This window comes from Lolium rigidum, chromosome 3 (assembly GCF_022539505.1).
Source record: "Lolium rigidum isolate FL_2022 chromosome 3, APGP_CSIRO_Lrig_0.1, whole genome shotgun sequence".
Lineage (NCBI taxonomy): Eukaryota > Viridiplantae > Streptophyta > Magnoliopsida > Poales > Poaceae > Lolium > Lolium rigidum.
The window spans coordinates 249,094,926-249,122,149 of record NC_061510.1 but is presented as its reverse complement, the minus strand read 5'-3'; the positions used below and the strand labels follow the sequence as shown (position 1 = coordinate 249,122,149).

At 43.8% G+C, this 27,224-nt stretch overlaps 2 protein-coding genes across 3 annotated transcripts; one reads left to right on the top strand and one right to left on the bottom strand.

The window, feature by feature from the left end:
* Positions 1 to 20,142: 20,142 nt before the first annotated feature.
* LOC124699287 lies at positions 20,143 to 23,331 on the bottom strand. Of its 2 annotated transcripts, none has more exons than XM_047231611.1 (3): positions 22,662 to 23,331; positions 22,240 to 22,569; positions 20,143 to 20,246 (listed from the first exon to the last, which is right to left on the bottom strand). In XM_047231611.1, exons 1-3 carry the CDS (start codon positions 23,031 to 23,033, stop codon positions 20,208 to 20,210), a joined length of 741 nt encoding a protein of 246 aa, XP_047087567.1. In that variant the 5' UTR covers positions 23,034 to 23,331; the 3' UTR covers positions 20,143 to 20,207. The 2 variants fall into 2 exon arrangements, with proteins under 2 accessions (XP_047087567.1, XP_047087566.1); XM_047231610.1 differs by lacking the exon at positions 20,143 to 20,246 and adding an exon at positions 20,379 to 20,504 and having other exon boundaries at positions 22,123 to 22,569; positions 22,662 to 23,330.
* A 1,010-nt stretch (positions 23,332 to 24,341) lies between these two features.
* LOC124699286 (cell division control protein 45 homolog) lies at positions 24,342 to 26,182 on the top strand. Its single transcript, XM_047231609.1, has one exon. The coding sequence runs from the start codon at positions 24,342 to 24,344 to the stop codon at positions 26,151 to 26,153; it is 1,812 nt and encodes a 603-aa protein (XP_047087565.1). The 3' UTR covers positions 26,154 to 26,182.
* Positions 26,183 to 27,224: the final 1,042 nt, after the last annotated feature.

The following is a 27,224-nucleotide window of genomic DNA, read 5'->3' as shown; positions in this document are numbered from 1 at the left end:
GTGTGGCGCAGTGAAGGGAAGGGGAGAGACGGGGGAGGGTTTATTGAGGGGATGGGGAAGTGAAATGGAGCGAGCAATGGTGGGTAGAAAAAGCGGATTCCTTTTTACTCCGTCCTCGCCGGCCTCGTGTCTATCTCTCTCTTCTCCGTCGTTTCTCTCTCCTTGGCCTTTGCATTTACAGGGCGAGCTCTGTCTGGCCACCCCTCCGCTCCGCACGCAAACGCAGTTCCCGTTCCGGGCAAAGAGAGGGAGCGTCCGTGTACGCCGCTGACACGCATACGCATAGGGTAGGACGGTACGAGTAGGTCCTTGCCGTATGAGCTACTACTTGGTAGCTAAGCATCTACCGATGATCGGTGTGCTGGACACACACACATTTCTGGCTCCTCTTGCTCTTCTCGTGTCTACTGCTCTCACGCGGTTCACTTGGCACGGCACGCTCTGTCTACGATTTTGAACGGGACGATCCCAAGCTAGCACGGCGAGTGTGTGTGTTGGGTCATCCAGGCCATTTGATCTAGCATGTTTCCCTTCTTCTAGTACATGTTTTTCACATGAATGTCACGATATCTACGTCCAAATTTAACGAGCAGATTAAGCCTACGTCTACCATTACGGTGGAGATCGATGCTCCGACTTGAAAAAAACTACTAACATGGACTCCTACCACTTGGCTTGCTCAATCGGGTAAATCTACCACGAATTTATGAGCGTAAATCTTAGAATAGGTATAATAATGGTTCTAGCTTTGGATAAGACGGTATCATACCATTAAGTTGTGTTTGTGCTAGGAAGACGGAAATGTCGAGGTTGTGCATGCAAATATCTCATTCTCAACACAGAAAATCATTCGGCAAATCATCACCTATCTCGTTTCCAAGATCTGTCTTTATGATATTCTTGGCCGAGAAAACCATCTCAACTGTGTTGTTGCCAGGGGTAATGTCAATGCCCAAGTGTAATGGGATGATAAACCAATGAAAAGATATGTCAATGCACAAGTGTGTAATGGGGTGATAAACCAACGAAAAGATATGTCAATGCGCAAGTGTAATGGGGTGATAAACCAACGAAAAGATGAGATGATGTCTAGTCTGAACCAACTTGAGAGCAAGACCTTGGACCTATCACAAGCTAAGAACTCCGGCCTTCTCTTCGTTACATCGATGTATATGTTGAGTTGGTCACTTAATATATAGCAATCGTGCGAAGAGAAATCAACAAAGTACATGCTTGCAAGCTCAACTAGCCAGTGGCGGAGCCACGCTTTGGCTGTGTAGTCATTTGACTACCCAGCTTTTTGGCAATACAAGCTTGAAGTATGTAAAAAATAATTAAAAATTTAGATAAATACATGTATTTGACTACACAACTTTAACATGACTACACAAGGTAGGGTTGATGTTCTAGCTTCGCCACTTCAACTAGCTTGTCACGATAATATTTGCTAAATGAGTCTCTAGAATCAAGGCATGCAGTGCACTTTAACAGACAGACATGTAGAATTTTCACCAAATCTATTGTCCATCTCAAGTTCTCAACTATGTTTCTACTAAGCACCTCATTAAAGATTTGAACCTTCTAATGATGCAAACAACCATCTTACGTGAGCTCTTTGGATAACCATTGGCATAAATTTTATCATCCATATTTGGCACTATGACATTTCTTCCACCACAAAGGTTAGTAGCGGCCAGCAAAAGAGACTCCCTGATGTCTACGCACGCTTCTATTCCTGTAGACAGTGTTGGGCCTCCAAGAGCAGAGGTTTGTAGAACAGCAACAAGTTTCCCTTAAGTGAATCACCCAAGGTTTATCGAACTCAGGGAGGTAGAGGTCAAAGATATCCCTCTCAAGCAACCCTGCAATTAAGATACAAGAAGTCTCTTGTGTCCCCAACACACCTAATACACTTGTCAGATGTATAGGTGCACTAGTTCGGCGAAGAGATAGTAAAACACAGGTGGTATAGATGGTGGTAATATTGCAAGAAGTAAAGATGCAGTAAAACAGTAAACAAGCGATGTTTGCAGTATTTGGAAACAAGGGCTAGGGATCATACTTTCACTAGTGGACACTCTCAACAATGATCACATAACAAATAAATAACTTCTCCTCACTTGTGCTACATACACTCTCTTGTTTGATAACAAACATCATTCATTGTGTAGGGCTACAAGAGCTCCCTCAAGCCGGAGTTAACAAGCTCCACAACATTCGGAGTTCATATTTAAGTAACCTCTAGAGCATAATAGACCATTGCAATTTAGACCGAGTACTAACATAGCATACACACCGTCAACAATAGCTATGAAAGGGGGAATAGATCGCATCAATACTATCATAGTAATAGTTAACTCCATAATCTACAAGAGATTACAATCATAACCTACGCCAAGTACTACATGATGCACACACTTGTCCACATTACATCATGAAGGAGGAATAGACTACTTTAATAACATCACTAGAGTAGCACATAGATTAATAGTGATACAAAGCTCATCATATGGATCTCAATCATGTAAGGCAGCTCATGAGATCATTGTATTGAGGTACATGAGAGAGAGATTAACCACATAGCTACCGGTAGATCCCTCAGCCTCGAGGGAGAACTACTCCCTCCTCATCATGGGAGACAGCAACGGCGATGAAGATGGCGGTGGTGTCGATGGAGATGCCTTCCGGGGGCAATTCCCCGTCCCGGCGGCGTGCCGGAAGAGAGACTTCTGTCCCCCGAACTTGGCTTTTGTTTCGTCCAATTCCGAGAATATTTCCTGTGTAAGATTTCTGAAACCAAAAACAGCAGAAAACATGAACTGGCACTTCGGCATCTTGTTAATAGGTTAGTTCCGTAAAATGCATCAAAACGATATAAAGTATGAATAAAACATGTACGTATTGTCATAAAACTAGCATGGAACATAAGAAATTATAGTTACGTTGGAGACGTATCAAGCATCCCCAAGCTTAGTTCCTACTCGCCCTCGAGTAGGTAAACGATAACAATGATAATTTCTGAAGTGACATGCTACCAACATGATCTTGATCAATACTATTGTAAAGCATATGAGATGAATGAAGTGATTCAAAGCAATGGTAAAGATGATGATTAAACAACTGAATCATATAGCAAAGACTTTTCATGAATAGTACTTTCAAGACAAGCATCAATAAGTCTTGCATAAGAGTTAACTCATAAAGCAATAGATTCAAAGTAAAAGGCATTGAAGCAATACAAAGCATGATTAAGTTTCAGCAATTGCTTTCAACTTCAACATGTATATCTCATGGATAATTGTCAACACAAAGTAATATGATGAATGCAAATAAGCAAGTATGTAGGAATCAATGCACACAGTTGACACAAGTGTTTGCTTCTAAGATAGAAGGAAGTAGGTAAACTGACTCAACATAAAGTAAAAGAAAGGCCCTTCGCAGAGGGAAGCATGGATTAGTATTTTTGTGCTAGAGCTTTTATTTTGAAAACATAGAAACAATTTTGTCAACGGTAGTAATAATTCATATGTGTTATGCATAAGACATCCTATAAGTTGCAAGCCTCATGCATCGAATACCAATAGTGCCCGCACCTTGTCCTAATTAGCTTGGATTTACATGGATTATCATTGCATAACATATGTTTCAACTAAGTGTCACAAAGGGGTACCTCTATGCCGCCTGTACAAAGGTCCAAGGAGATAGATCGCATTTGATTTCTCGTTTTTGATAGATCTCAACTAAGGACATCCATACCGGGACAACATAGAAAACGAGATAATGGACTCCTCTTTAATGCATAAGCATTCAACAACAGATAATATTCTCATAAGAGATTGAGGATTAATGTCCAAACTGAAACTTCCACCATGATTAATGGCTTTAGTTAGCAGCCCAATGTTCTTCTCTAACAATATACATACTCAAACCATTTGATCATGATAAATCGCCCTTACTTCAGACATGACGAACATGCATAGCAACTCACATGATATTCAACAAAGGTGTAATAGTTGATGGCATCCCCAGAAACATGGTTACCGCTCAACAAGCAACTTATAAGAAATAAGATACATAGCAACATATTCAATACCACAATAGTTTTTAAGGCTATTTTCCCATGAGCTATATATTGCAAAGACAAGGAATGGAATTTTAAAGGTAGCACTCAAGCAATTTACTTTGGAATGGCAGAGAAATACCACATAGTAGGTAGGTATGGTGGTGAATGTTCTAGGACGTCGCCTAGAGAGGGGGGTGAATAGGCGGTGTGGCAAGTTTTAGCCTTTTCCAATTTTAGCGCAACGGAAGGTAAATGTGATAGCTTTAGCAAAGGTGATGTTCCTACAATGATACTAGGACAAGTGCAACAAGTAAAGGAATCAACAAGATAGTAAGAGTAAGGTGCGAGATAACCGGAGGACGCGGAGGCGAGGCGAGGTTTGTTTACCGCAGTTCCTTCCACAACAGGAAGTACGTCTCGCGTTGAGGAGGTGCTAGTCTCACACAAGAGACTAGACGGCCACACCACGAAGGAAGGCCTCACCTTCTTCCTCGAGAGAGCTCCACGGAGGTGCTCTCCCTCTTCCACTAAGGCACCGGTCGAGGCGGTGATTCCTTCACAAGGTTGGGGCGAGCTCCACACACACAAGGATGCTCCCAACACCCTATGGAGCTAGTACATCACCAAGCTAGCTTCCATAGGAGCACATCTCCAATGTCCCACTAAAGGAACTCATCCAATGCTCCACAAAAGGAACCCTTCCAATGCTCCACCAAAGGAACCCTTCCAATGCCCCACGAAGGAACCCGTCTAATGCCCCACGAAGGAACCCTTCCAATGCCCCACTAAGGAACTCTTCCAATGCTCCACTAAAGGAACCCTATCACCAAGATCCACTAAGGAAGAACACACACACCCTACAAGATCGAAACCCCGGAGAGAGCACAACCGATGCACCTAATGCAATGGCTAAGAACACCACTAGGATGCCCAAGTTCTTCTCTCCCAAATTCCAACAAAGCTAGAAGAAGCTATTGGGGGAATAAGGGAGGAAGAACAAAGTGAGGAGAAACACCAAGAAACTCCAAGATCTAGATCTAGCAAGATCCTCTCACTTAGAGAAGGATTCAATTGGGGAAGCTCTAGATCTAGATCTCCTCTCTCCTTTCCCCCAAAAATATGCAACAAATAGTGGGGGGATCAAGAGGAGGAAGAAAGAACCCAAGGTCAACAATGGAGGAGAGAGAGTGGAGGTGCAGGGTTAGTTTGGGCGGAGGTGGAAGAGAGGTATATATAGGGGCCCAGAAATATAGCTGTTGGGGGCTGGAAAAACGGTCAGATTCGCACTAAGCGGTACTACCGCTGTGCAGAGCGGTACTACCGCTTTCCCCCAAAAAGTAAGATCTGAAAATCGGGCCAAAACCGGTAGTACTGCTCTGCGGAGCGGTACTACCGCTTGTGTCTCTGAAAACAGCAAAACAGTGCAAATGAGAGAGAGAGGAGAGCTGCAGCGGCAGCAGTGTAAGTGCATGTGGGGGCGCGCGCAGAGAGCAGCGTGGCATGGAGCGAACAGCAGCGCGTGGAGCCGACAGGCGAGCGTGCGTGCGGGCAGCTGGGCGGGTGCCGTACGGGCGTGGGTCAACGCGGCGGCACTCCCACGCGGGAGCAGCGCCTGCCAGCGCAGGGATCGAGAGCGAGCTCTCTCTCCCGCGGGCGAGCGACAGCAGCGGCGGTCAAGGCGCTTGGCGGCCTGGCGAGGGGCGGCCCAGCAGGCGCGGCCCGGGAGCGGGGCTGACCGGCAGATGGGCTAGTGCGGGCGTGGTGCGGTGGTGGGGAAGGCTGGGCGTGGAGGATGGGCCGGCCGGTAGTACCGGACCCGGTACCGGCCTGGTACCGTAACTGGGTTACGGTACTACCGGCCCAGTACCGGTTTGGTACCGGATTGGATCCAGTAAGGAAATACTGCCTGAGCGGTACTTAGGCCGGTACCGCTCGCGGTAGTACCGCCCGGCCCAATATGCAGTTTTCTTTTCTTTTTCAAATAGATGCAACGGAAAACGCAATATCTTGAGCTAGGAAGATCGGAATGATGTGAAACCAATTTCGTTGGAAAGAGGGCGACAAGAGCTACCTTCTCACATGATGAAATCATGGAAAAGAGCAGATGATGATTTTCTCATGGTCATAGAGGTGTAACCTCTCAATATGGTATATCGGGAAAATTATCACCCTTGCGCGAGCAACATGCAATGCAACCGAAATCCGTTCCATGCATAAGAACCAAGAAGAACCAAGAACACGATGCAATGCATGCAAGGTTTGAGCTCTCTCCAATGATACGACCCACTATCCTATCGAGCACAAACCTAGTCCTTGCGCGATCTTCTCGAGTCGGCAAACTCCGTCTTCACCCTCTTCATCATTGTACATGCCACCGTCTTCCTTCAACATACACGCCACCGTCTTCTTCCATCTTGTACGCACACCACCATCTTCTTTCATCTCCAACGCCGTCTTCTCTCTTCATCTTCTACATAGTCTTTGTCTCTCTCTTTGACACCATCTCCATCATGTACTCCGTCTTTTCCATCTTACAACCTTGAGTCCAACATGACTATGGACTTGACCTAAGATTGATTCTCAATGCAACCGTTAGTCCATAGGGATTGTCATCAATTACCAAAACCACACATGGGTAAAGGACATGTTCTTACAATCTCCCCCATTTTGGTAATTGATGACAATCTCTTTGAGAGGGTTTAGATATGGAATTTAGCGAACAACCCAAGTTGAATATTTAGAACAAACTCCCCCATAATATATGCATGTGTGAATGAACTTGAATTTCATTGCATATACCGGCAATTGAGGCCTAGCGGAGAATCCTCTAAATAGTCAACCATGCAAAGCAACGAATGCAAGGCATGAAAGGCAAATGCTTAAGAACCAACAAAAGCAATTCCCTTAAACCCTCCAAACTTCTCCCCCATTGGCATCGGTTGCCAAAATGGACGAAGGTTTGAAAGGCCAATATAGTGAGCGTTCCTCCATACGTTGTGCATTTCTCATAATTGTGAGTGAATTCAAATGCACATATTCAATGACGAATATTCGGAGGAAATCAAACTATATTGAGGATCAAAGATTGCAAGAGGATAGGAAGGTGAGACACTATGAAGCAAGCAATCAATGAACCAACACTATGCTCTAAGTAATATGTGGAAGCTCGCCAAAGTTTGTGCACAAGATAAACAATTTGCATTGAAGAATAAGGTGCACAAGCATGGCATCATTACTCCCACAAGACCACTCAAAGCATGTGCCAAAAACAACTATGAGTGTTTGAAGATGCAAATAGTATAAAACGAGCACTCATAGCCAAGTTCTTTGTGGAGTCATCAACAAGTGAAATAAGAAAGAAGGAATAGACTCCAACAAAGAGTGATATCAAAAGATATGCACCATCTCTTATGTATATAAGTTTCTCTAAGTGGACAACATCACGAAGACATTTGTCCACAAAGAAACATGCACACACAAGATAGGTACAAGAGAGATAGAGCAAGATATCCAAAACAAGTATGCTCAAGGAGTTATCTCATGTTAAGAATCTAAACCAAATACAAGAAATGAGATAACCCACTCCCAAAGAAAGCAAGGTTTTGATAAACCAAACCCTCAACACTTTTCATGATGGCACAAATGTACCGAAAAGAAAAGGTTTGTCTTCCAAGGTCAAATTCTTGAAACAAGGGAGTGTTCTAGCAAACATAGGAGAGCTCTGATGTCTACGTTCCCCCTCCTTTCCTGTAGACAGTGTTGGGCCTCCAAGAGCAGAGGTTTGTAGAACAGCAGCAAGTTTTCCCTTAAGTGGATCACCCAAGGTTTATCGAACTCGGGGAGGAAGAGGTCAAAGATATCCCTCTCATGCAACCCTGCAACCACAAAGCAAGAAGTCTCTTGTGTCCCCAACACACCAAATAGGTGTACTAGTTCGGCGAAGAGATAGTGAAATACAGGTGGTATGAATAAGTAGCAACGGTGCCAGAAAATAGCTTGTCTGGCGTGTAGTTGATGGTGGTAGTATTGCAGCAGTAGTAACGCAGTAAAACAGTAAGCAAGTAGCGATAGCAGTATTTAGGAACAAGGCCTAGGGATTACAATTTCACTAGTGGACACTCTCAACATTGATCACATAATAGAATAGATAAATGCATACTCTACACTTTTATTGGATGATGAACACATTGCGTAGGATTACACGAACCCTCAATGCCGGAGTTAACAAGCTCCACAATAATGCTCATGTTTTAGTAACCTTTAGTGTAAGATAGATCAACGAGACTAAACCAAGTACTAGCATAGCATGCACACCGTAACCTTCATGCATATGTAGGAGGAATAGATCACATCAATATTATCATAGCAATAGTTAACTTCGCAATCTACAAGAGATCATGATCATAGCATAAACCAAGTACTAACACGGTGCACACACCGTCGTCTTTACACACGTGCGGGAGGAATAGAACTACTTTAATAACATCACTAGAGTAGCACATAGATGAATTGTGATACAAAACTCATATGAATCTCAATCATGTAAAGCAGCTCATGAGATTATTGTATTGAGGTACATGGGAGAGAGATGAACCACATAGCTACAGCGAAGCCCTCAGCCTCGGGGATGGATTACTCCCTCCTCATCATGGAGGCAGCGATGGCGGTGAAGATGGCGGTGAAGACGGCGGTGGAGATGGCTCCGGGGGCAATTCCCCGTCCCGGCAGGTGCCGGAACGAGACTTCTGTCCCCCGAATTGGAGTTTCGCGATGTGGCGGCGCCCACGGAGTCTTTCACGGAGGTTCGTCTTTTCTGTCGATGTTTTTAGGTCACGACGGCTTAAATAGGCGAAGAATCGGAGTCGGAGGGGCCACGGGCTGGTGCCACCATAGGGGCGCCCCCCTTGGGCCGCGCGGCCGGGTGGTGTGGGCCCCACGGCACCTCTCCGGCCCTTCTCCGGTGCTCTCGGAAGCTTCGCGAAATTATAAGATCCCCGGAATTGATTTCGTCCGATTCCGAAAATATTTCCTTACTAGGATTTCGAAACCAAAAACAGCATAAAACAGACAAGCGGCCTTTCGGCATCTCGTCAATAGGTTAGTTCCGGAAAACGCATAAAAATGATATAAAGTGTGAACAAAACATGTTGGTATTGTCATAAAACAAGCATGGAACATCGGAAATTATAGATACGTTGGAGACGTATCAGCATCCCTAAGCTTAGTTCCTACTCGTCCTCGAGTAGGTAAACGATAAAAGATAATTTCGAGGTGACATGCTACCAACATAATCTTAATCATACCATTGTAAAGCTTATGAGATGAATGCAGCGATTCGAAACAATGTAAATGCAATGAGTAAACAATTGAATCATATAGCAAAGACTCTTCATGAATAGTACTTTCAAGACAAGCATCAATAAGTCTTGCATAAGAGTTACTCATAAAGCAATAAATTCTTAGTAGAGACATTAAAGCAACACTATGGAAGTTTAAGTTTCAGCGGTTGCTTTCAACTTGTAACATGTATATCTCATGGATAGTTGTCAATGCAAAGCAATATAACAAATGCAATAAGCAAGTATGTAAGAATCAATGCATAGTTAACACAAGCGTTTGCTTCTTAAGGTAAAGAGAAATAGGTGAACTGACTCAACAATAAAAGTAAAAGAATGGTCCTTCAAAGAGGAAAGCATCGATTGCTATATTTGTGCTAGAGATTTTATTTTGAAAACATGAAACAATTTTGTCAACGGTAGTAATAAAGCATATGCATCATGTAAATTATATCTTACAAGTTGCAAGCCTCATGCATAGTATACTAATAGTGCCCGCACCTTGTCCTAATTAGCTTGGACTACCGGATCTTTGCAATGCACATGTTTTAACCAAGTGTCACAATGGGGTACCTCCATGCCGCCCGTACAAAGGTCTAAGGAGAAAGCTCGCATTTTGGATTTCTCGCTTTTGATTATTCTCAACTTAGACATCCATACCGGGACAACATGGACAACAGATAATGGACTCCTCTTTAATGCATAAGCATGTGGCAACAATTATTATTCTCATATGAGATTGAGGATATGTGTCCAAAACTGAAACTTCCACCATGAATCATGGCTTTAGTTAGCGGCCCAAAGTTCTTCTCTAACAATATGCATGCTCCAACCATAAAGGTGGTAGATCTCTCTTACTTCAGACAAGACGGACATGCATAGCAACTCACATGATATTCAACAAGGAATAGTTGATGGCGTCCCCAGAAACATGGTTATCGCACAACAAGCAACTTAATAAGAGATAAAGTGCATAAGTACATATTCAATACCACAATAGTTTTTAAGCTATTTGTCCCATGAGCTATATATTGCAAAGGTGAATGATGGAATTTTAAAGGTAGCACTCAAGCAATTTACTTTGGAATGGCGGATAAATACCATGTAGTAGGTAGGTATGGTGGACACAAATGTCATAGTGATTGGCTCAAGATTTGGATGCATGAGAAGTATTCCCTCTCGATACAAGGTTTAGGCCAGCAAGGTTGTTTGAAGCAAACACAAGCACGCACTAGTACAGCAAAACTCACATAAAAGACATATTACAGGCATCATAAAACTATACATCGTCTTCCTTGTTGTTCAAACATCTTACTAGAAAATATCTAGACTCTAGAGAAACCACTCATGCAAACCAAATTTTAACAAGCTCTATGTATTTCTTCACTAATAGGTGCAAGGTATATGATGCAAGAGCTTAAATAAGAGCACAACAATTGCCAAGTATCAAGTTATTCAAGACATCATACCAATTACTACATGTAGCATTTTCCAATTCCAACCATATAAAAATGAACGAAGCAGTTTTAACCTTCGCCATGAACACTAAAAGATAAAGCTAAGAACACATGTGTTCATATGAACCAGCGGAGCGTGTCTCTCTCCCACACAAGCATTTATTCAAACAAAAACAAAAACAAAAGCACACAGACGCTCCAAGTAAAGTACATAAGATGTGGCCGAATAAAAATATAGTTTCAAGAGAAGGAACCTGATAATATGTCGATGAAGAAGGGGATGCCTTGGGCATCCCCAAGCTTAGACGCTTGAGTCTTCTTGAAATATGCAGGGGTGAACCACCGGGGCATCCCCAAGCTTAGAGCTTTCACTCTTCTTGATCATAGTATATCATCCTCCTCTCTTGACCCTTGAAAACTTCTTCCACACCAAACTTTAAGCAAACTCATTAGAGGGTTAGTGAATAATCAAAAACTCACATGTTCAGAGGTGACACAATCATTCTTAACACTTCTGGACATTGCTCAAAGCTACTGGAAGGTAATGGAACAAAGAAATCCACCCAACACAGCGAAAGAAGCAATAAGGCAGAATCTGTCAAAAACAGAACAGTCCGTAAAGACGAATTTTAAAATGGCACCAGACTTGCTCAAATGGAAAAACTCAAAACTAATGAAAGTTGCGTACATACCTGAGGATCACGCACGTAAATTGGCATAATTTTCTGAGTTACCTACAGAGAATTAGACCCAGATTCGTGACAGACAGCAATGCTGTTTCTGCGCAGCAATCCAAATCTAGCATCAACTTTACCATAGAGACTTTACTTGGCACAACAAAACACAAAACTAAGATAAGGAGAGGTTGCTACAGTAGTAAACAACTTCCAAGACACAAATATAAAACAAAGTACTGTAGCAAAATAACACATGGGTTATCTCCCAAGAAGTTCTTTCTTTATAGCCATTAAGATGGGCTCAGCAGTTTTAATAATCCGTTCGCGGGAAATAGTATTTGAAGCAAAAGAGAGCTTCAAGAGGCAAGTTCAAAACAAATTTAAGTCTAACATGCTTCCTATGAAAAGGAATCTTGTACACAAATGAATTCATGAAGAACAAAGTGACAAGCATAAGAGGATAAAACACGAGTAACTTCCAGATTCTCAACATAAAGAGGGAAAACTTAATATTATTAAGATGCATATAACCATATTTCCCTCTCTCATAATAACTTTCAGTAGCATCATTGATGAAATCCACAATATACCCATCACTTACAACATTCTTATCATGGTTCATATGCATAGAAGTATCATTAAATTTGGCATAAGAAGAATTATTCTCATTAATAGTAATTGGAGCGAGGATTATTATCAAGAATTTGAACATGGTAAACAAGTTGCATATTAAGGGAATTGTTTTTGGTAACCCAATCATGACTATGAAAAGTTTCATAAGGATAGTTAGAACCTATATCATAGCATTCTTTGTAATGATCATCAGAGATCGGAGGCACAGTGTCATCATAAGAAATAGAATAGTTATCTTTCACAATCGGTTTATCTGTGTCCACACCATTATTGTTATTAGAAGGAGATGTATCAAGAACATAATGACCAGTAGATAAAGGATTTTCAAACACCTCTTCCCCAAGCTTAGAGCTTTCTATATAATTATGGGAGGAAGCATGGATAGTACTGACACTATGGCAATTATTATCATCATTTTCAGAATTAGTTTCCCAGAGATTTATAATATCAAAAGTAGTGTGCTCATTCAAATCATGATCGCTAATGTATATAAAGGGCATAGGAAGATCATCGTATTCAGATTCATTGTCACAATAATCATTAGGAGCAACATACTTACGGTTACCTAGCGTTATCTCATTCACGCGGGGATATCGTCGTTACCTCTTTCTTTTTATTCCCCTTATTCTTCTTCTTCTTCTTCGTTCCCTTCTTCTTCTTCTCCTTCTCCTTTTCCTCGTTCCCTTCTTCGGAGGGAGAGGCTTGAAGGGTGGCTTGTCCGCATAACCTGATTTACTTTCGTAAACAATAGAAGAAACTTGGGAGGATCCCTCCTTTTCATTAATTAGTTGAAAACACACAGCGGTCCTATCATATTTTGGCAAGGTGTCATCTTCTAAAATATTTTGTATGTAAGTATTCGTATGGCTATTATTAATGCAATAAGAAAAACACCCATGCAGGACATCATCAATATCAAGATCACTCATATGTAACAAGGAGATTTTTCTCGACAGTTCTTCACACCCCAAGAATAGAGTAAGTTCATCATGCTGATTAGGAGTAATTTCATCATCACAATACAAATTTGCAGAACTTATTGGGTTCAAATTATCATTGGAGGAGCATTGAAAATTAAAATGACCCACTTCATGGCAAACTTCACAAATAAAAGGATAGAGGGCACAAACTTTTTTACCAAGATCATCTAGAGCACTAAACCACTTTCTAGTTTTTTCATTAGCATGATGGATACAATATTCATCTTTGATTTGATTAATTCCACAAGGTCTATGTATTCCACAAAAATTAACATGCTTATAGGAAATAACATTCTTAGGAGTTTGAGCATGCTCATTACAATAATTAACAACAATTTCATTCTTCATGCAAGCCTTTTTAAAAGGTTCATGATACTTATCAAAATTCTTTTTAGGCAATTCTAAATGAGATGCAAAGGCTTTATAAAGATTTGCAGCAACTTGAGAGTCAAGACCATAAGTAGCACTCATATTTCGAAATTTATCGGTATCCATAAAAGTTTCAATGCATTCATAATCATAATTTATACCCGACTCTTTACCTTTCTCGTTCTCCCAATCTTCGGCGTTCTCCTTAATCCGATCAAGAAGATCCCTTTTAAACTCTTCTTTGTTGCGCGTGAATGATCCGGAACAAGTAGCATCCGAGCAAGGTCTTATCTTGAAAAGAAAGTCTTGCATAGAAATTATCAATAATGATATTACCCGGAAGCTCATGATTGGGGCATTTGAGCATTAAAGACTTCAATCTCTCCCATGCTTGGGCAATACTCTCTCCATCATGAGGCCAGAAATTATATATTCGGTTTCGGTCTTTGTGAATTTCACTTGGAGGATAGAATTTAGAATAAAATAGAGGCACAATATCCTTCCAATCAAGAGAATGCTCATCTTTTAGCGAGTGTATGCCAATGCGCCGCTTTACCAGTACAACGACATAGAGAATAATTTCTTCTTCACTTCATCCATAGAGATACCTGCACACTTGAATAACCCGCATAATTCATGCAAAAACAGTAAATGATCTCCAGGATGCACAGTTCCATCCCCTTCATAGCGGTTATCCATAACACGTTCAATAATTTTCATAGGTATTTTATATGGGATACTTTTAGTAGGTGCATTTAAAATATCACAAGCATCATTAGAGTTATCGCATATGGGAGATAAAGTGTTATCAGAGCAAATTTTCTCACCTGAAGATGGGAAGCTAAAAAGTTCACAAAAACTAGCTTCCCCAAGCTTAGACTTCTCCATAGCATTAGCAGTAATTGCATTCATACTAATAACATCGCTACTAGCATGCAAATGAGGTTCCATTGGTTTTTTAATGTTTGCACCAAACAATTCTAAATCAGGAAAAAGATTAAAAAGCTCACTAAATTTTTTGTTGTTTTCCATTATGCCTATCTAGTGTAAACAAGAAACAAAAAGATGCAATTGCAGGATCTAAAGGAAATAGCTTCGAGCACAAACACAATGGCGCCAGAAAAGTATTGTTACCTGGAACCGGAGTATGAGTGCCTTTTTACCTTTCCTCCCCGGCAACGGCGCCAGAAAATAGCTTGATGTCTACGTGTTCTTCTTTTCCTGTAGACAGTGTTGGGCCTCCAAGAGCAGAGGTTTGTAGAATAGCAGCAAGTTTTCCCTTAAGTGGATCACCCAAGGTTTATCGAACTCAAGGAGGAAGAGGTCAAAGATATCCCTCTCAAGCAACCCCTGCAACCACAAAGCAAGAAGTCTCTTGTGTCCCCAACACACCAAATAGGTGTACTAGTTCGGCGAAGAGATAGTGAAATACAGGTGGTATGAATAAGTAGCAACGGTGCCGAGAAAATAGCTTGCCGGCGTGTAGTTGATGGTGGTAGTATTGCAGCGAGTAGTAACGCGATAGAAACGAGTAAGCAAGTAGCGATAGCAGTATTTAGGAACAAGGCCTAGGGATTACACTTTCACTAGTGGACACTCTCAACATTGATCACATAATAGAATAGATAAATGCATACTCTACACTTTTATTGGATGATGAACACATTGCGTAGGATTACACGAACCCTCAATGCCGGAGTTAACAAGCTCCACAATAATGCTCATGTTTTAGTAACCTTTAGTGTAAGATAGATCAACGAGACTAAACCAAGTACTAGCATAGCATGCACACCGTAACCTTCATGCATATGTAGGAGGAATAGATCACATCAATATTATCATAGCAATAGTTAACTTCGCAATCTACAAGAGATCATGATCATAGCATAAACCAAGTACTAACACGGTGCACACACTCGTCGTCTTTACACACGTGCGGGAGGAATAGAACTACTTTAATAACATCACTAGAGTAGCACATAGATGAATTGTGATACAAAACTCATATGAATCTCAATCATGTAAAGCAGCTCATGAGATTATTGTATTGAGGTACATGGGAGAGAGATGAACCACATAGCTACAGCAAAGCCCTCAGCCTCGGGGATGGATTACTCCCTCCTCATCATGGAGGCAGCGATGGCGGTGAAGATGGCGGTGAAGACGGCGGTGGAGATGGCTCCGGGGCAATTCCCGGTCCCGGCGAGGTGCCGGAAAGAGACTTCTGTCCCCCGAATTGGAGTTTCGCGATGTGGCGGCGCCCCTGGAGTCTTTCTGGAGGTTCGTCTTTTCTGTCGATGTTTTTAGGTCACGACGGCTTAAAATAGGCGAAGAATCGGAGTCGGAGGGGCCACGGGCTGGTGCCACCATAGGGGGGCGCGCCTCCCCCTTGGGCCGCGCGGCCAGGTGGTGTGGGCCCCCCCTGGCACCTCTCTGGCCCTTCTCCGGTGCTCTGGAAGCTTCGCGAAATTATAAGATCCCCGGAATTGATTTCGTCCGATTCCGAAAATATTTCCTTACTAGGATTTCTGAAACCAAAAACGAGCAGAAAACAGCAAGCGGCCTTTCGGCATCTCGTCAATAGGTTAGTTCCGGAAAACGCATAAAAATGATATAAAGTGTGAACAAAACATGTTGGTATTGTCATAAAACAAGCATGGAACATCGGAAATTATAGATACGTTGGAGACGTATCAAGCTCCCCCAAAATTAGTGCACCATTTAGAATTTTGCATTTGAATACAAAATGCACAAATGTGGGATTTGCTCAATCATGTTTGTCAAAACACCAACAAGGTTCAAGTGATCCAAAAGAAGCGAGGAAGACAAATGGGAGTCTAACCCACAAGGACAAATTCTTGGCAAGAAATGAAGCAATTGAGCACAAGAGCCAAGTGTGAGGATGATCCGGAACAATACTACACAATTTATTACCAATTGTCAAAGGACAAGAGGTGTATCGGAAATATTCATATGGTAGTTTGTGAGTATGTCCAAGATCATCTTTACAACTAAGAAAGCAAATGGCAAAGTGGGATTTGTTTGAGCACACATGTCACATAGGAACAAGATAATGTATAATATCAACTCTATGTGACATCAAATGTTCACATTTTCTAGGTTTGTAAAATGCACGAGGCACAATACTCCCCCATAATGTGATAAAGACATTTTTCGTGCAAGAGGCAAATAAGAACCAAGTGAGATAATTAATGGAAATTATAGGATTTTAATTCATCATGTCACACATTTTTAGGATTGTGAAACGCACGAAGCATATCACTCCCCCAAAATGGGATAGTCCATTAATTTCTCACATGAGCCAACAACTAAGATATGAACAAGATGCAATAGGCTCAACAAGGAACAATTGTACATGATGTGCCACCCAACATAAGTAAGAAGCAAGATAAGCAAGTAGGGAGCACAACATACACAATCACATGCAAGGTACAAAACCAACACATGTAAAAGGGGAGGGAGTAACTTTTCAATATAAAGGAGTTGATGACTCGTTACCGCAAGGAGGTGCATGGGTAAAGGATAAGAGGAATATAACTTGACTTGAGAAAGTGAGAGTGATGAAGATCCCCTAAGTCTTCATGAGCTAGTCAAGCCTCCATGCCCTCCACGTGTGCCTATTGATCAAGTTTTGGCTTGTTGGTCCCCAACAAAGTTGGGTCCTAAGAAGTTAGTCACAATAGGCTTGGCAACCCAAATGGTTCTTTTTGCGAAACCACTTTGAGTGCCAACATATTTGGCAAACACATCGCCAACCTTATCCTTATGTAGACAGTAAGCACCATGGATCAAGATAGGGTTGGATGAGTTACCACTAGTGCAAGAGGAGGAGATGTGGCCCTTCTCACGGCATATGTAGCATCTTCTTCTCCTCCCTTCTTCTCAATTGATTTCTCCGCAACGGGAGCCTTGGCTTGATCCTTCTCAGGTAGCGGCCCTTCTTCAAGTTGAGGTAGACCTTGAGCTTGGCCTTGAGGTAGACCATGAGCTCCATCTTGAGGCCGTTTCCCTTGTTCCTTCCCGCCAAGTGGCTTCTTCTTCAAGGGGCACAATCTAACATGATGCCCTTCAATCTTGCACTTGAAGCACACAATCTTGGCGGGGTCCTTCACATGCCCTTGCCCCTTCTTCCGCTTGTGCGAGGTGGACTTGTTCTTGTTGTCGGAGTTGAATCCAAGTCCACTCTTGTCATTGGGAAATTGCTTCCCTTCATGACCCTTTACCAACTCCTTCTTCAAAGAAGAGACTTGGGCCTCGAGCTCTTCGATTTCCCCTACATGGTTAGTAACAACACAAGTACTAGAGGAAGTGGAAGCTTTATTGTTAGAGCAACAAGGCAAGGTGTGTAATTCACCACAAGATATAGCAATAGCATGGGTGGGTGAATTACTAGCACTAGCACATGGAATTGTAGAACAAGGCATAGAAGGTAGTTCACCACAAGATAAGTCAATAGCATGAGTGGGTGAACTAGAAGCACTAGCACATGACAAAATAGCATTTTTAGAGGTAGTGCTAGTACTCACATGAGGCACACAAGATTTTACCTTTGACATGATAGCCTAATGAGCTAACTTTAGCAAATCATGAGAGACTAGAAGATCATCATGGGAGCTAGAAAGCTTTCCATGACTTTCTTCCAATTTCTCATAATTGCTTGTTAGCAAAGCAAGTTGAGCCCTTAGCTCAACATTCTCCTTCAAGATGGAAGCTTCACAAGAGGTAGAGTTAGTAGCACAAGCATTATCAATTATAGCACAAGGAGAAGGCAACTTAGCAAGCTCTATTTGGTTGAGAGCCTTAAATTGCTCTTGTGACTCGGTGAGTTTGATGAGCTCACTCTCCATGGTCCTAGAACCATTTTTGAGAAGCTCAAAATCCTCAAGGAGTTTACCATGAACAATTACTAGCTCATCATTTTTAATTTGAAAATCATGTGCCACCTCTAAAGCTCTATCACGAGATTCCTTTACCCTACGTATCTTTAGAGCAAAGTTCTCTTCAAGAGTTTCATTGGTGGTTTGTTGTTCTTTAAGAGATTCTTTAAGAGTTGCAATCTCAATTGCATCCTCGCGCTCATACTCTTCCTTTTTCTCAATAAGTTTTGTGCTCTTAATGGCAAAATTGAAGATTTTCATGAAGCTAGAGCGAGCAAGTTTCTTCTTAGGAAGAGCATGATAAACCGACTCTCCCAACTTGTTTAAGGAAGCAACATTAAGTACTTCCATATCATCATCCTCATCATCACTAGATAGATAGGGTTCCAAGGAAGGAGATACCTTAGAAGCCTTAGCCATAAGGCAAGTGTAGGAACCGTGCAATGATGAAGAAGATGAACTCCTTGAAGCTCCATCCAAGATCTTATCTTGGCCCATAGTATCTTTGGTTTCCTCTACATTGTTAGTCACACAAATACTAGAGGAAAGCAAAGTATCTTCATTATGGCAACAAGACAAGAGAAGCATATCATCATGGGATGAAGATATGCAAGGACTATCAACACTAGCATGTAAATCATTTATAGTGCTACAAGTGTTAAAGCCCAAAGATGAGACATTGCAATGAGATAGAGATGAAGAATCATCAAGAGAGCACTCACCATCAACAATGCAATGTTCATCACCACTCACCATACCATTACCTTGTGTCTTACCACACGTTGGTGAAGTGGAAGGAGCGTGATCATCCTCAATGGTCTTGGATCCACCATATGTATCTCGAAGCTTTGTCCAAACCTCATGAGCACTCCGGAAAGGCGCAATGGAGGAAATCACTACATGACTCACAACACGGCAAAGGACTTTAGTAGCTTGAGCATCTAGATAAGAGTTTTTCTTCTCCTCAAAATTTGGATTTTATGGATCCTTAGGAGGAGAAAAACCCATATCAAGAATTCGCTCCACATGTGGGTCCATGTCCCTAAAATAATCAAGCATGTAGAATTTCCAAGCATCATAATTAGTGCCATCAAATGTATAGGAAGAAATGTGCACTAATCCTCTAGCCGACGTCATACTCTCTAGGCGGTGAAGCCCAACAATATAAGAGAGCCCTAGCTCTGATACCAATTGAATGTTCTAGGACGTCACCTAGAGGGAGGGTTGAATAGGCGGTGTGGCAAGTTTTAGCCTTTTCCAATTTTAGCGCAACGGAAGGTAAATGTGATAGCTTTAGCAAAGGTGATGTTCCTACAATGATACTAGGACAAGTGCAACAAGTAAAGGAATCAACAAGATAGTAAGAGTAAGGTGCGAGATAACCGGGGACGCGGAGGCGAGGCGAGGTTTGTTTACCGCAGTTCCTTCCACAACAGGAAGTACGTCCGCGTTGAGGAGGTGCTAGTCTCACACAAGAGACTAGACGGCCACACCACGAAGGAAGGCCTCACCTTCTTCCTCGAGAGAGCTCCACGGAGGTGCTCTCCCTCTTCCACTAAGGCACCGGTCGAGGCGGTGATTCCTTCACAAGGTTGGGGCGAGCTCCACACACACAAGGATGCTCCCAACACCCTATGGAGCTAGTACATCACCAAGCTAGCTTCCATAGGAGCACATCTCCAATGTCCCACTAAAGGAACTCATCCAATGCTCCACAAAAGGGGAGATTTGATTATAACCCCCCCTGGCTGGGCTCACTTGGATCATATACCCCATTATTTGTCACTCTGGTTCTCAGCCCCCCCAGCTGGTGTTGATGTTGCTCATACCCCCCTTTGGCATGATTAACAAATGCATCAGCATATAACCATCAAACAGAAATATGAATAGACATATATACCCTGGTTCCTTTAGTGCACAGCCAAACAATAAGTTGCCCAAAAACTGAATGCCAAATCTGATATATGCTCAACAAAAGTGCACAGCCAGAAATAATTTCATAGAATAGATAATAAGTTCAATACGAGTGCACATCCACAAATATATGTGAGTCTCCAACTCACGTGCACATCAAAATAAGTGAGTTTCTACCTCACAAATAGGAATATAAGTGAGTTTGCACCTCACAGAACCAACAATAGAAGTGAGTTTCTACCTCACACAAACAGCAACAAAAGTGAGTTTGCACCTCACGGCTTACATAACAATAAAATGACAGCAACTAATGTGACTTCATGACAGCCGCAAACAAGCTCACATTTCGCTTAATTTCCTCCGTTTAGGAGTCATTTTCTTCTTCTTTCCTTTTGCCGGAGACTTTGGTGGTGGAGTAGCGGCCTGAGATGCGGCCTGGCTCCTTGTGACAGCTCCAGGACTAGCTTGACAAGCAGTTTGGCTCCTTGTGATAGCTCCAGGACTGCTACAAGTAGCATCAGCCTTGCTTTTTGTTGGTGTAGAAGGGACTGCATTGCTGACCGAAACATCAAACCATGGAGATGGATGTTTTCTTCCCTTGCTATTCCTACAAAAGAAGCGATTCGAATTATTTACATGTAAAAGAACCATGGTGTTATAGATAGAAAACAGCAACAAGTATTAGTTTGTACCTTTTCTTTGTTCCATTTTTAGGACAGCTAGCTTCTCTATGTCCTACCTCCCCGCATTTTTTGCATTTGTTCAAGGATCCGGTCCTTGATCCACCTTCCCACCAGCTCTTCATCCTCTGTTTTCTGGTTCTTCCAACACCTTTTTTCTTGCCAGTTGGAATTGGTGCAAGCAATACAAAACCTGTATCCACTTGTGGCCACTGATTCTTGTCCGTAAGGGGCTCAATTACACCTTCATATGCTGCCTTAAATCTGCTAACAGAGTAGTACTCATGTACGTAATCCTCCATGTTGACAAAGTTGCGAGATTGCAGAACATTTATGAAAGCCAGGGCATGGTCACAAGGCTTGCCCGTGTGCTGCCATTGTAGACATGTACACTCGTGTGTGAGTGTTTTAACCACATGTCTTTCATCATCCTTGTTAATATTTCTCACTTCCGCACTAAAATCAGCGGATGCTTTAGCCTTGAGATGTCCTAGTCCTCTAGTCTTGGCATTCAATTGGTGTATGACAAATGGCAGTATTATCCCTGCAAACCTCTCAGCAAGCATTCTTCTCTTCCTAAATAGTGCCATAATCATCTCTCTAATCTGATCAGCTAGTTGAACTATAGGCAAGTCCTTGATATCTCGCACCCAAGCATTAAAGCACTCAGCGAGATTGTTATTTATGTAGTCACACTTGATGGCAGGGTTAAACATGCACCTCATCCATAGCAAACTATGGTAATCCCTAAGATAAGGATATACTTTCTCCGATGCTGCAAACACCTTTTCCATGTGATGTTTATATTCCTCATACCTATATGCCCTAGCAGCAGGCCACAACCGTCCAAACACATCACCATGAAAATATTTCCTGAAATTGTGGTACATATGCCTAAAGCACTCACGCTGCTCAGCTTGAGGAAAAACCTTTTTGACAGCATTTTCAAGACCCTTGCAAGCATCAGTACAAACAGCCAATACCGGAGGGTCCCCAATTGCCTTCTTCACTTGATTCATGAACCAGGCCCAATTATCTCCATTTTCAGACTCAATAAAGCCATAAGCAACCGGAAACATCCAGTTGTGGCCATCCAAAGCAGTAACTACAGCTAACTGGCCATTCCACTTGCCATTTAAATGAGTTGAATCAATGCTAATATAAGGCCTGCATCCATTCAAAAACCCATCTATGCAAGGCTTGAAAGCAATAAATAGTCTGCTGAAATGTACCTGGCCATCAACTGTAGTTGTATCAATCTCTACAATACTCCCTGGAGATCTCAGTTCTATCTCAGCCTTGTAGTTGTACAACATCCTGAAACTTTCTTCCCAACTCCCATACAAGCTGGTTGCTGCCTTTTGTTTTCCTTTCCACACCGTGTGATAGTCAAGTGTGACATGATACTCATCCTGCAACACATGCAGTACCTTGGTAGCACCAATTGTTGGATCTTTCTTCAACATAGCTGCTGCCCTTTCAGCCACCCAAGCTTGATCAGTCATGCTTGTCACTTTTCCACTCGTCGAGCTACAAATGTGCTCAGTTTGATGCTTCACAACCTACAGCAACAAAGGGTACAAGTTATTACATGACACACAAATGGTACATATTATTTGCAAACGATACAAATGAAGCACGAAAATAATATTACCATCACACAATTCTGGTCTCTCTGCCAACTAGCTGACAAACACCATTGGCAAGGTTCACCTTTTATGCCTTGACCTTTACAAAAAGCCCGAAACCTGGCTGGCTCATTTTTTGTAGTGCCATACTCAAACTCTCCATTGATAGCAAACTGTTTGATTGCCTTTCTAAATGCAGCCATATCAGGATAAGGTGTCCCTATATCCATCTTCGGGTGTCGTTCATCCCATGCAATAAGTGCTTCCTCTTCAGCCATATCATCAACAAGAATAGCCACATCTTTAGTATCATCTAAGTCAGGAGTAGGAGCAACAATCGGACAAGGCTTCATTCCGTCCTCATCTGCCTCTGTTTTTAGACCCAGCAGCGCGAACATCGCATTCTCATTCACAGGCTTTTCATCTGGTATCCCTTTTTCATCAAGAGACTCCTCTTCAACCTCATCCTTCTCAGGTTCAATCACAAGTTTTGACCAATCAACAATGCTACTAACATTTTCTACCTCATTGGATTGAGCAGAAACATGCTCAGAAACTCCGTCGGTCCTAATACATATAGACAGAACAAAAACCCAGAAATTTTACACACCTAAACTCAAGCATATGTCAAACTAAACAAGGCAATATGCATTTACCTCTGCAGATCCATCACACCCTTTGTCAAATCCGGCCCCTCCCACTCAAATCCCCATGTAAATCTACCATAGCATTTAGGGTTTCTACGATTTAGCCAACCGTGCTAGAGAAAGAAAGCCATAGCCATGGAAAAAAGAAAGGGGAACCTTGTCTTACCTGTGGGCAGCAATGGAGGGCGGCGGATCTGTGCGGGGGGCGGGGCAGCAGGGCGGCGGACGGCGGACGGCGGTCGGCGGTCGGAGCTCTCCTGGCGGCTCGGTCGCGGAAGAACGGAACGGGGAGGGATGAGCGAGCGGAGCGATTGGATTTTGAGTCGCTCGCGTCAACGCCCTCTGTACGTGGGGATCTCCTGTACGTGCCTTGCAGGAAGGGTATATTAGTCAAAAAGAACAGTTTTCTTTTATTAAACGTTAATTCAGCTGCTAATAAGGAGAAGTGGGGGAATCATCGAGAATTTAGCCGTCGCGTGGGGCTGAGAACAAGGCCAGCCAAATTTTGGGTTTATTATCAAACGCGTCCCAACTAAGTTTCGTTCCTCGCCTCCGCCGGTGAGGCCCATTCCTTGCCTCGTCGGTGACGCCGCGTCCAACCACGCCGTCCCGATCATCGGTGGGAACTCTCGTGTGGTTACCTTCTTCATCTCCGCCCCCCTATCTCCTTCCTCCTAACGGCTGCCTAACAAGCCCGGCCCACTTATCCGTGCTGTACATCAGAAGGTGCGCATCGGCGTGCTAACGTGTGCAATGGGCGTCAAATAGGAAACACCCCTACGTGTCACTCGACGGAAAAAGGAAAGAAAACCGGAGCGGACTTGTTAGTCCAGAATCCAGATCCAGAGTCCCTATCGACGAGGTAGAATCGAATCCATCCCCAAATTCCAAACGCGAAGCCTGTACTGTATACGGAGTAGTTCCCTCCGAAAACCCAAAATTTCCCAACCCCTCCCGCTCTCTCCGCCCTCCCCCGCACCACAAAAAACCCAAATCCAAATCCAAATCGATCCCCGCTTCGCCATTCCCCAAATTTTCCATTTCGATTTAGATGCTGCGATGGTGCGCGAGCTCCGCGCCGACTCCTTCTACGCGCGTCTCCGCGCCGCCGCCGTCGCCGCCGCATCGGCTTCCTCCGCCTCCTCGTCCCCGCTCCTGATCCTCCCGTCCGCGGCCGACGCCGACTCGCTCTGCGCGCTCAGGATCCTCGCCCACGTCCTCTCCGCCGACTCCGTCCGCTTCTCCGTCTACCCCGTCGCCTCCACCGCCGCCGCCGCGGACCTCCTCGCCTCCTTCTCCCCCGATGCCGCGCCGCCGCTCTGCGTCCTGCTCATCAACTGGGGCGCGCGCTGCGACCTCCTCCGCGGCCTCCTGCCGCGCGGCTCCACCGCGTTCGTCGTCGACTCGCACCGCCCCGTGCACCTCCGCAACCTCGCCGCGGGGAACGACCGCGTCGTCGTGCTCTTCACCGCCGACGACGAGCGCGCCGCCGACCTGTCCTACGACTTCGACGTCTCCTCCCTCGCCGACGCCTCCGACCTCACCGCTGATGGGGACGCGGACGGCGTCTCCGATGACTCCGACTCCGACGCTTCGGACTACGACTCCGACGCCGAGGGCGGGCGGAGGAAGAGGCGGCGGCCGGCCGCGGAGACGAACACCAACGACCCGGTGAGGCTGTTCGGCAGGCTGCGGAGGGAGTACTACCGGCTCGGCACCTTCCACGGGAAGCCGTCGGGGTGCCTCATGTACGACCTCGCCCACGCGCTGCGCAGGAACACCAACGACCTCCTCTGGCTCGCCTGCGTCTCCCTCGCCGACCAGTTCGTCCACGACCGCATCACCAACGAGCGCTACCAGGCCGCCGTCATGGAGCTCGAGCAGCACGTTAACGGGTCCGGCAACCTCGATCCTTCCGGCGTCGGCTCCGTCGTCACGCTCAAGGACGGGACCAGGATCCGGGCGCCCGAGACCTCCCGCATCGCCTACCAGGACGAGCCAAGGCTCATGCTGCTGCGGGAGTGGACCTTGTTCGACTCCATGCTCTGCTCCTCTTACGTCGCCACCAGGCTCAAGACGTGGACTGACAACGGCCTCAAGAAGCTCAAGCTTCTTCTCGCCAGGATGGGCTTCCCGCTCGCCGACTGCCAGAAGAGCTTCCAGTACATGAGCATGGAGGTCAAGCGCAAGATGCGCGGTGAGTTTGATCGCCTCCTGCCCGAGTATGGCCTCACAGACTTCTACTACCGGAGCTTCCTCAGGGTGCATGGGTACAAGTCCAAGGTCTCTGCTGCGGATGTTGTGTACGGCCTCACGGCTTTACTTGAATCAATGGATGCTGACTCCAAGGAGGAGTGCTCTGCTGCTGAGCAGTTCTGGGTTGCCTACTCTGCATTGTCCGTGAGCAATGTGGATCAGCTGCAAAAGGGGATGCAATCCGCAATAGAGATACAGAGGGCGATACTGAGGCAAGGAAGCTCTGCAATCACCAAGAGCGGCTTCATACGGAGTGCCAAGAAGTTTCGCTGGGTGAAGCTTGATGACCCAGTGGACACTGGCAAGTTGTGCCACCCACAGGCGCTAACCAAGTTCTGCTTCTTTCTAATGGATGCACTCAAGGAGCGGGGTGCAAGGATGAAGCCACTAGTCTGTGCTTGCTTAGCTGGGGACCCTGAGAAGGTGCTCGTAGTGGGGGTATGCGGAAAGCCCAGGCTCGGAGCCATTCAGGGGAATGCGTTCGGCAATGCATTTAGGTCTGCGGCAGAGGAGATTGGTGCAGACTATTTCCATGACATGTTTGAGTCATCATGGATTGTTCTTGATGTTGTTGCTGTCAGTTCTTTCATGATTCGGCTAACAGAGAAGCTGTAATGGCATGCCCTCGTCTAATGCTAGTGATCCTTTTCAGCCCAAGAGATTCAAGGCTCGATTCTGAATCTAATATGTAAAAGCTTGAGGTCTCATGGTACATGATATGTATTTTCTTCCCCATCGACCTGATACTTTTCATGATTATGTTTTTAATGAGAGGAGAGACCGTTCCACCGCTAAGCCACTTCAATTAGCAAATGATAGGCCAATAATTTCAGATGCAAACCTTATTACAACATGGTGATGGACAAGGCATATGCCCTTACTCCCTTAAAAAAAGGTATATGCCCTTACTGGTATTGTTATTGTTGACCTCATAGTGTATGTCATATTTGTACTTGCATAAGCCCCGTGCATGTGCCGTATTCTCTTTTTGTATCACTAGAGTTACTGGAAGTGTGTAAACTGACAGGCCCTTTTTGAGAAGGTGGTGCTATTTGCACAAGCTATCTTAAATGCGTGTATGTTCTTATTACAGCTTTACATTTATGCTTGGATGCATTTGGTTGTTCCTTGGACAGGACAGATGGCTATACACGTTTAATATGCATGGCGGTTGATTCTACACTGCTATCCTTTCATACATATTTAGCTAATCTAGTTCAAACACACAAGGTGGACGCCCTGCACTGGCGTGACCACCTCTCCTCTTGAAACCTGCACAAAATAATTTATTGTGATGTTCCACAAAGATACAACCAGTTTGTTGAATGCTTTCACCCAATTATGTTAAACTGCCATTAGTCTGAAAGAACAGTAGACCTTAGTAGTTTTTACCTGGCATGAAACTGGGTTATTCAGACCATGCTATATGTCATTTGCAGTGAACAAGTTCCGTATGCCGTTGAATAGAAATCTAGGCATGCTTAATCCACAGGTCCATGAGTAATATGGTAAAAAATGAAAATGCAGTGTTTGTTATATATCTATCATCTTTGTGGATCATCTGGATTTAATCTTAGCAAAGGCAACTGCTTTATGACTTGATAAATAATTAGCTGATATTTTTTTATGAAGACTTGCACCCTACAATTGACATTTGTTTACAGTGGGAGAAAAAAATATTACTCC

Excerpts from the sequence above, each read along its gene's own strand:
- LOC124699286 (XM_047231609.1), top strand. The coding sequence starts at position 24,342 with ATGGTGCGCGAGCTCCGCGCCGACTCCTTCTACGCGCGTCTCCGCGCC.
- LOC124699287 (XM_047231610.1), bottom strand. The coding sequence starts at position 23,033 with ATGTTCGCGCTGCTGGGTCTAAAAACAGAGGCAGATGAGGACGGAATG. Across the intron at positions 22,570-22,661 it reads GAGACCAGAATTGTGTGATG|GTTGTGAAGCATCAAACTGA; the intron begins GTAATATTATTT and ends TTGTTGCTGTAG. Across the intron at positions 20,505-22,122 it reads ATGGCAAGTGGAATGGCCAG|GTAGAAACTCACTTATTTTG; the intron begins TTAGCTGTAGTT and ends CCTATTTGTGAG.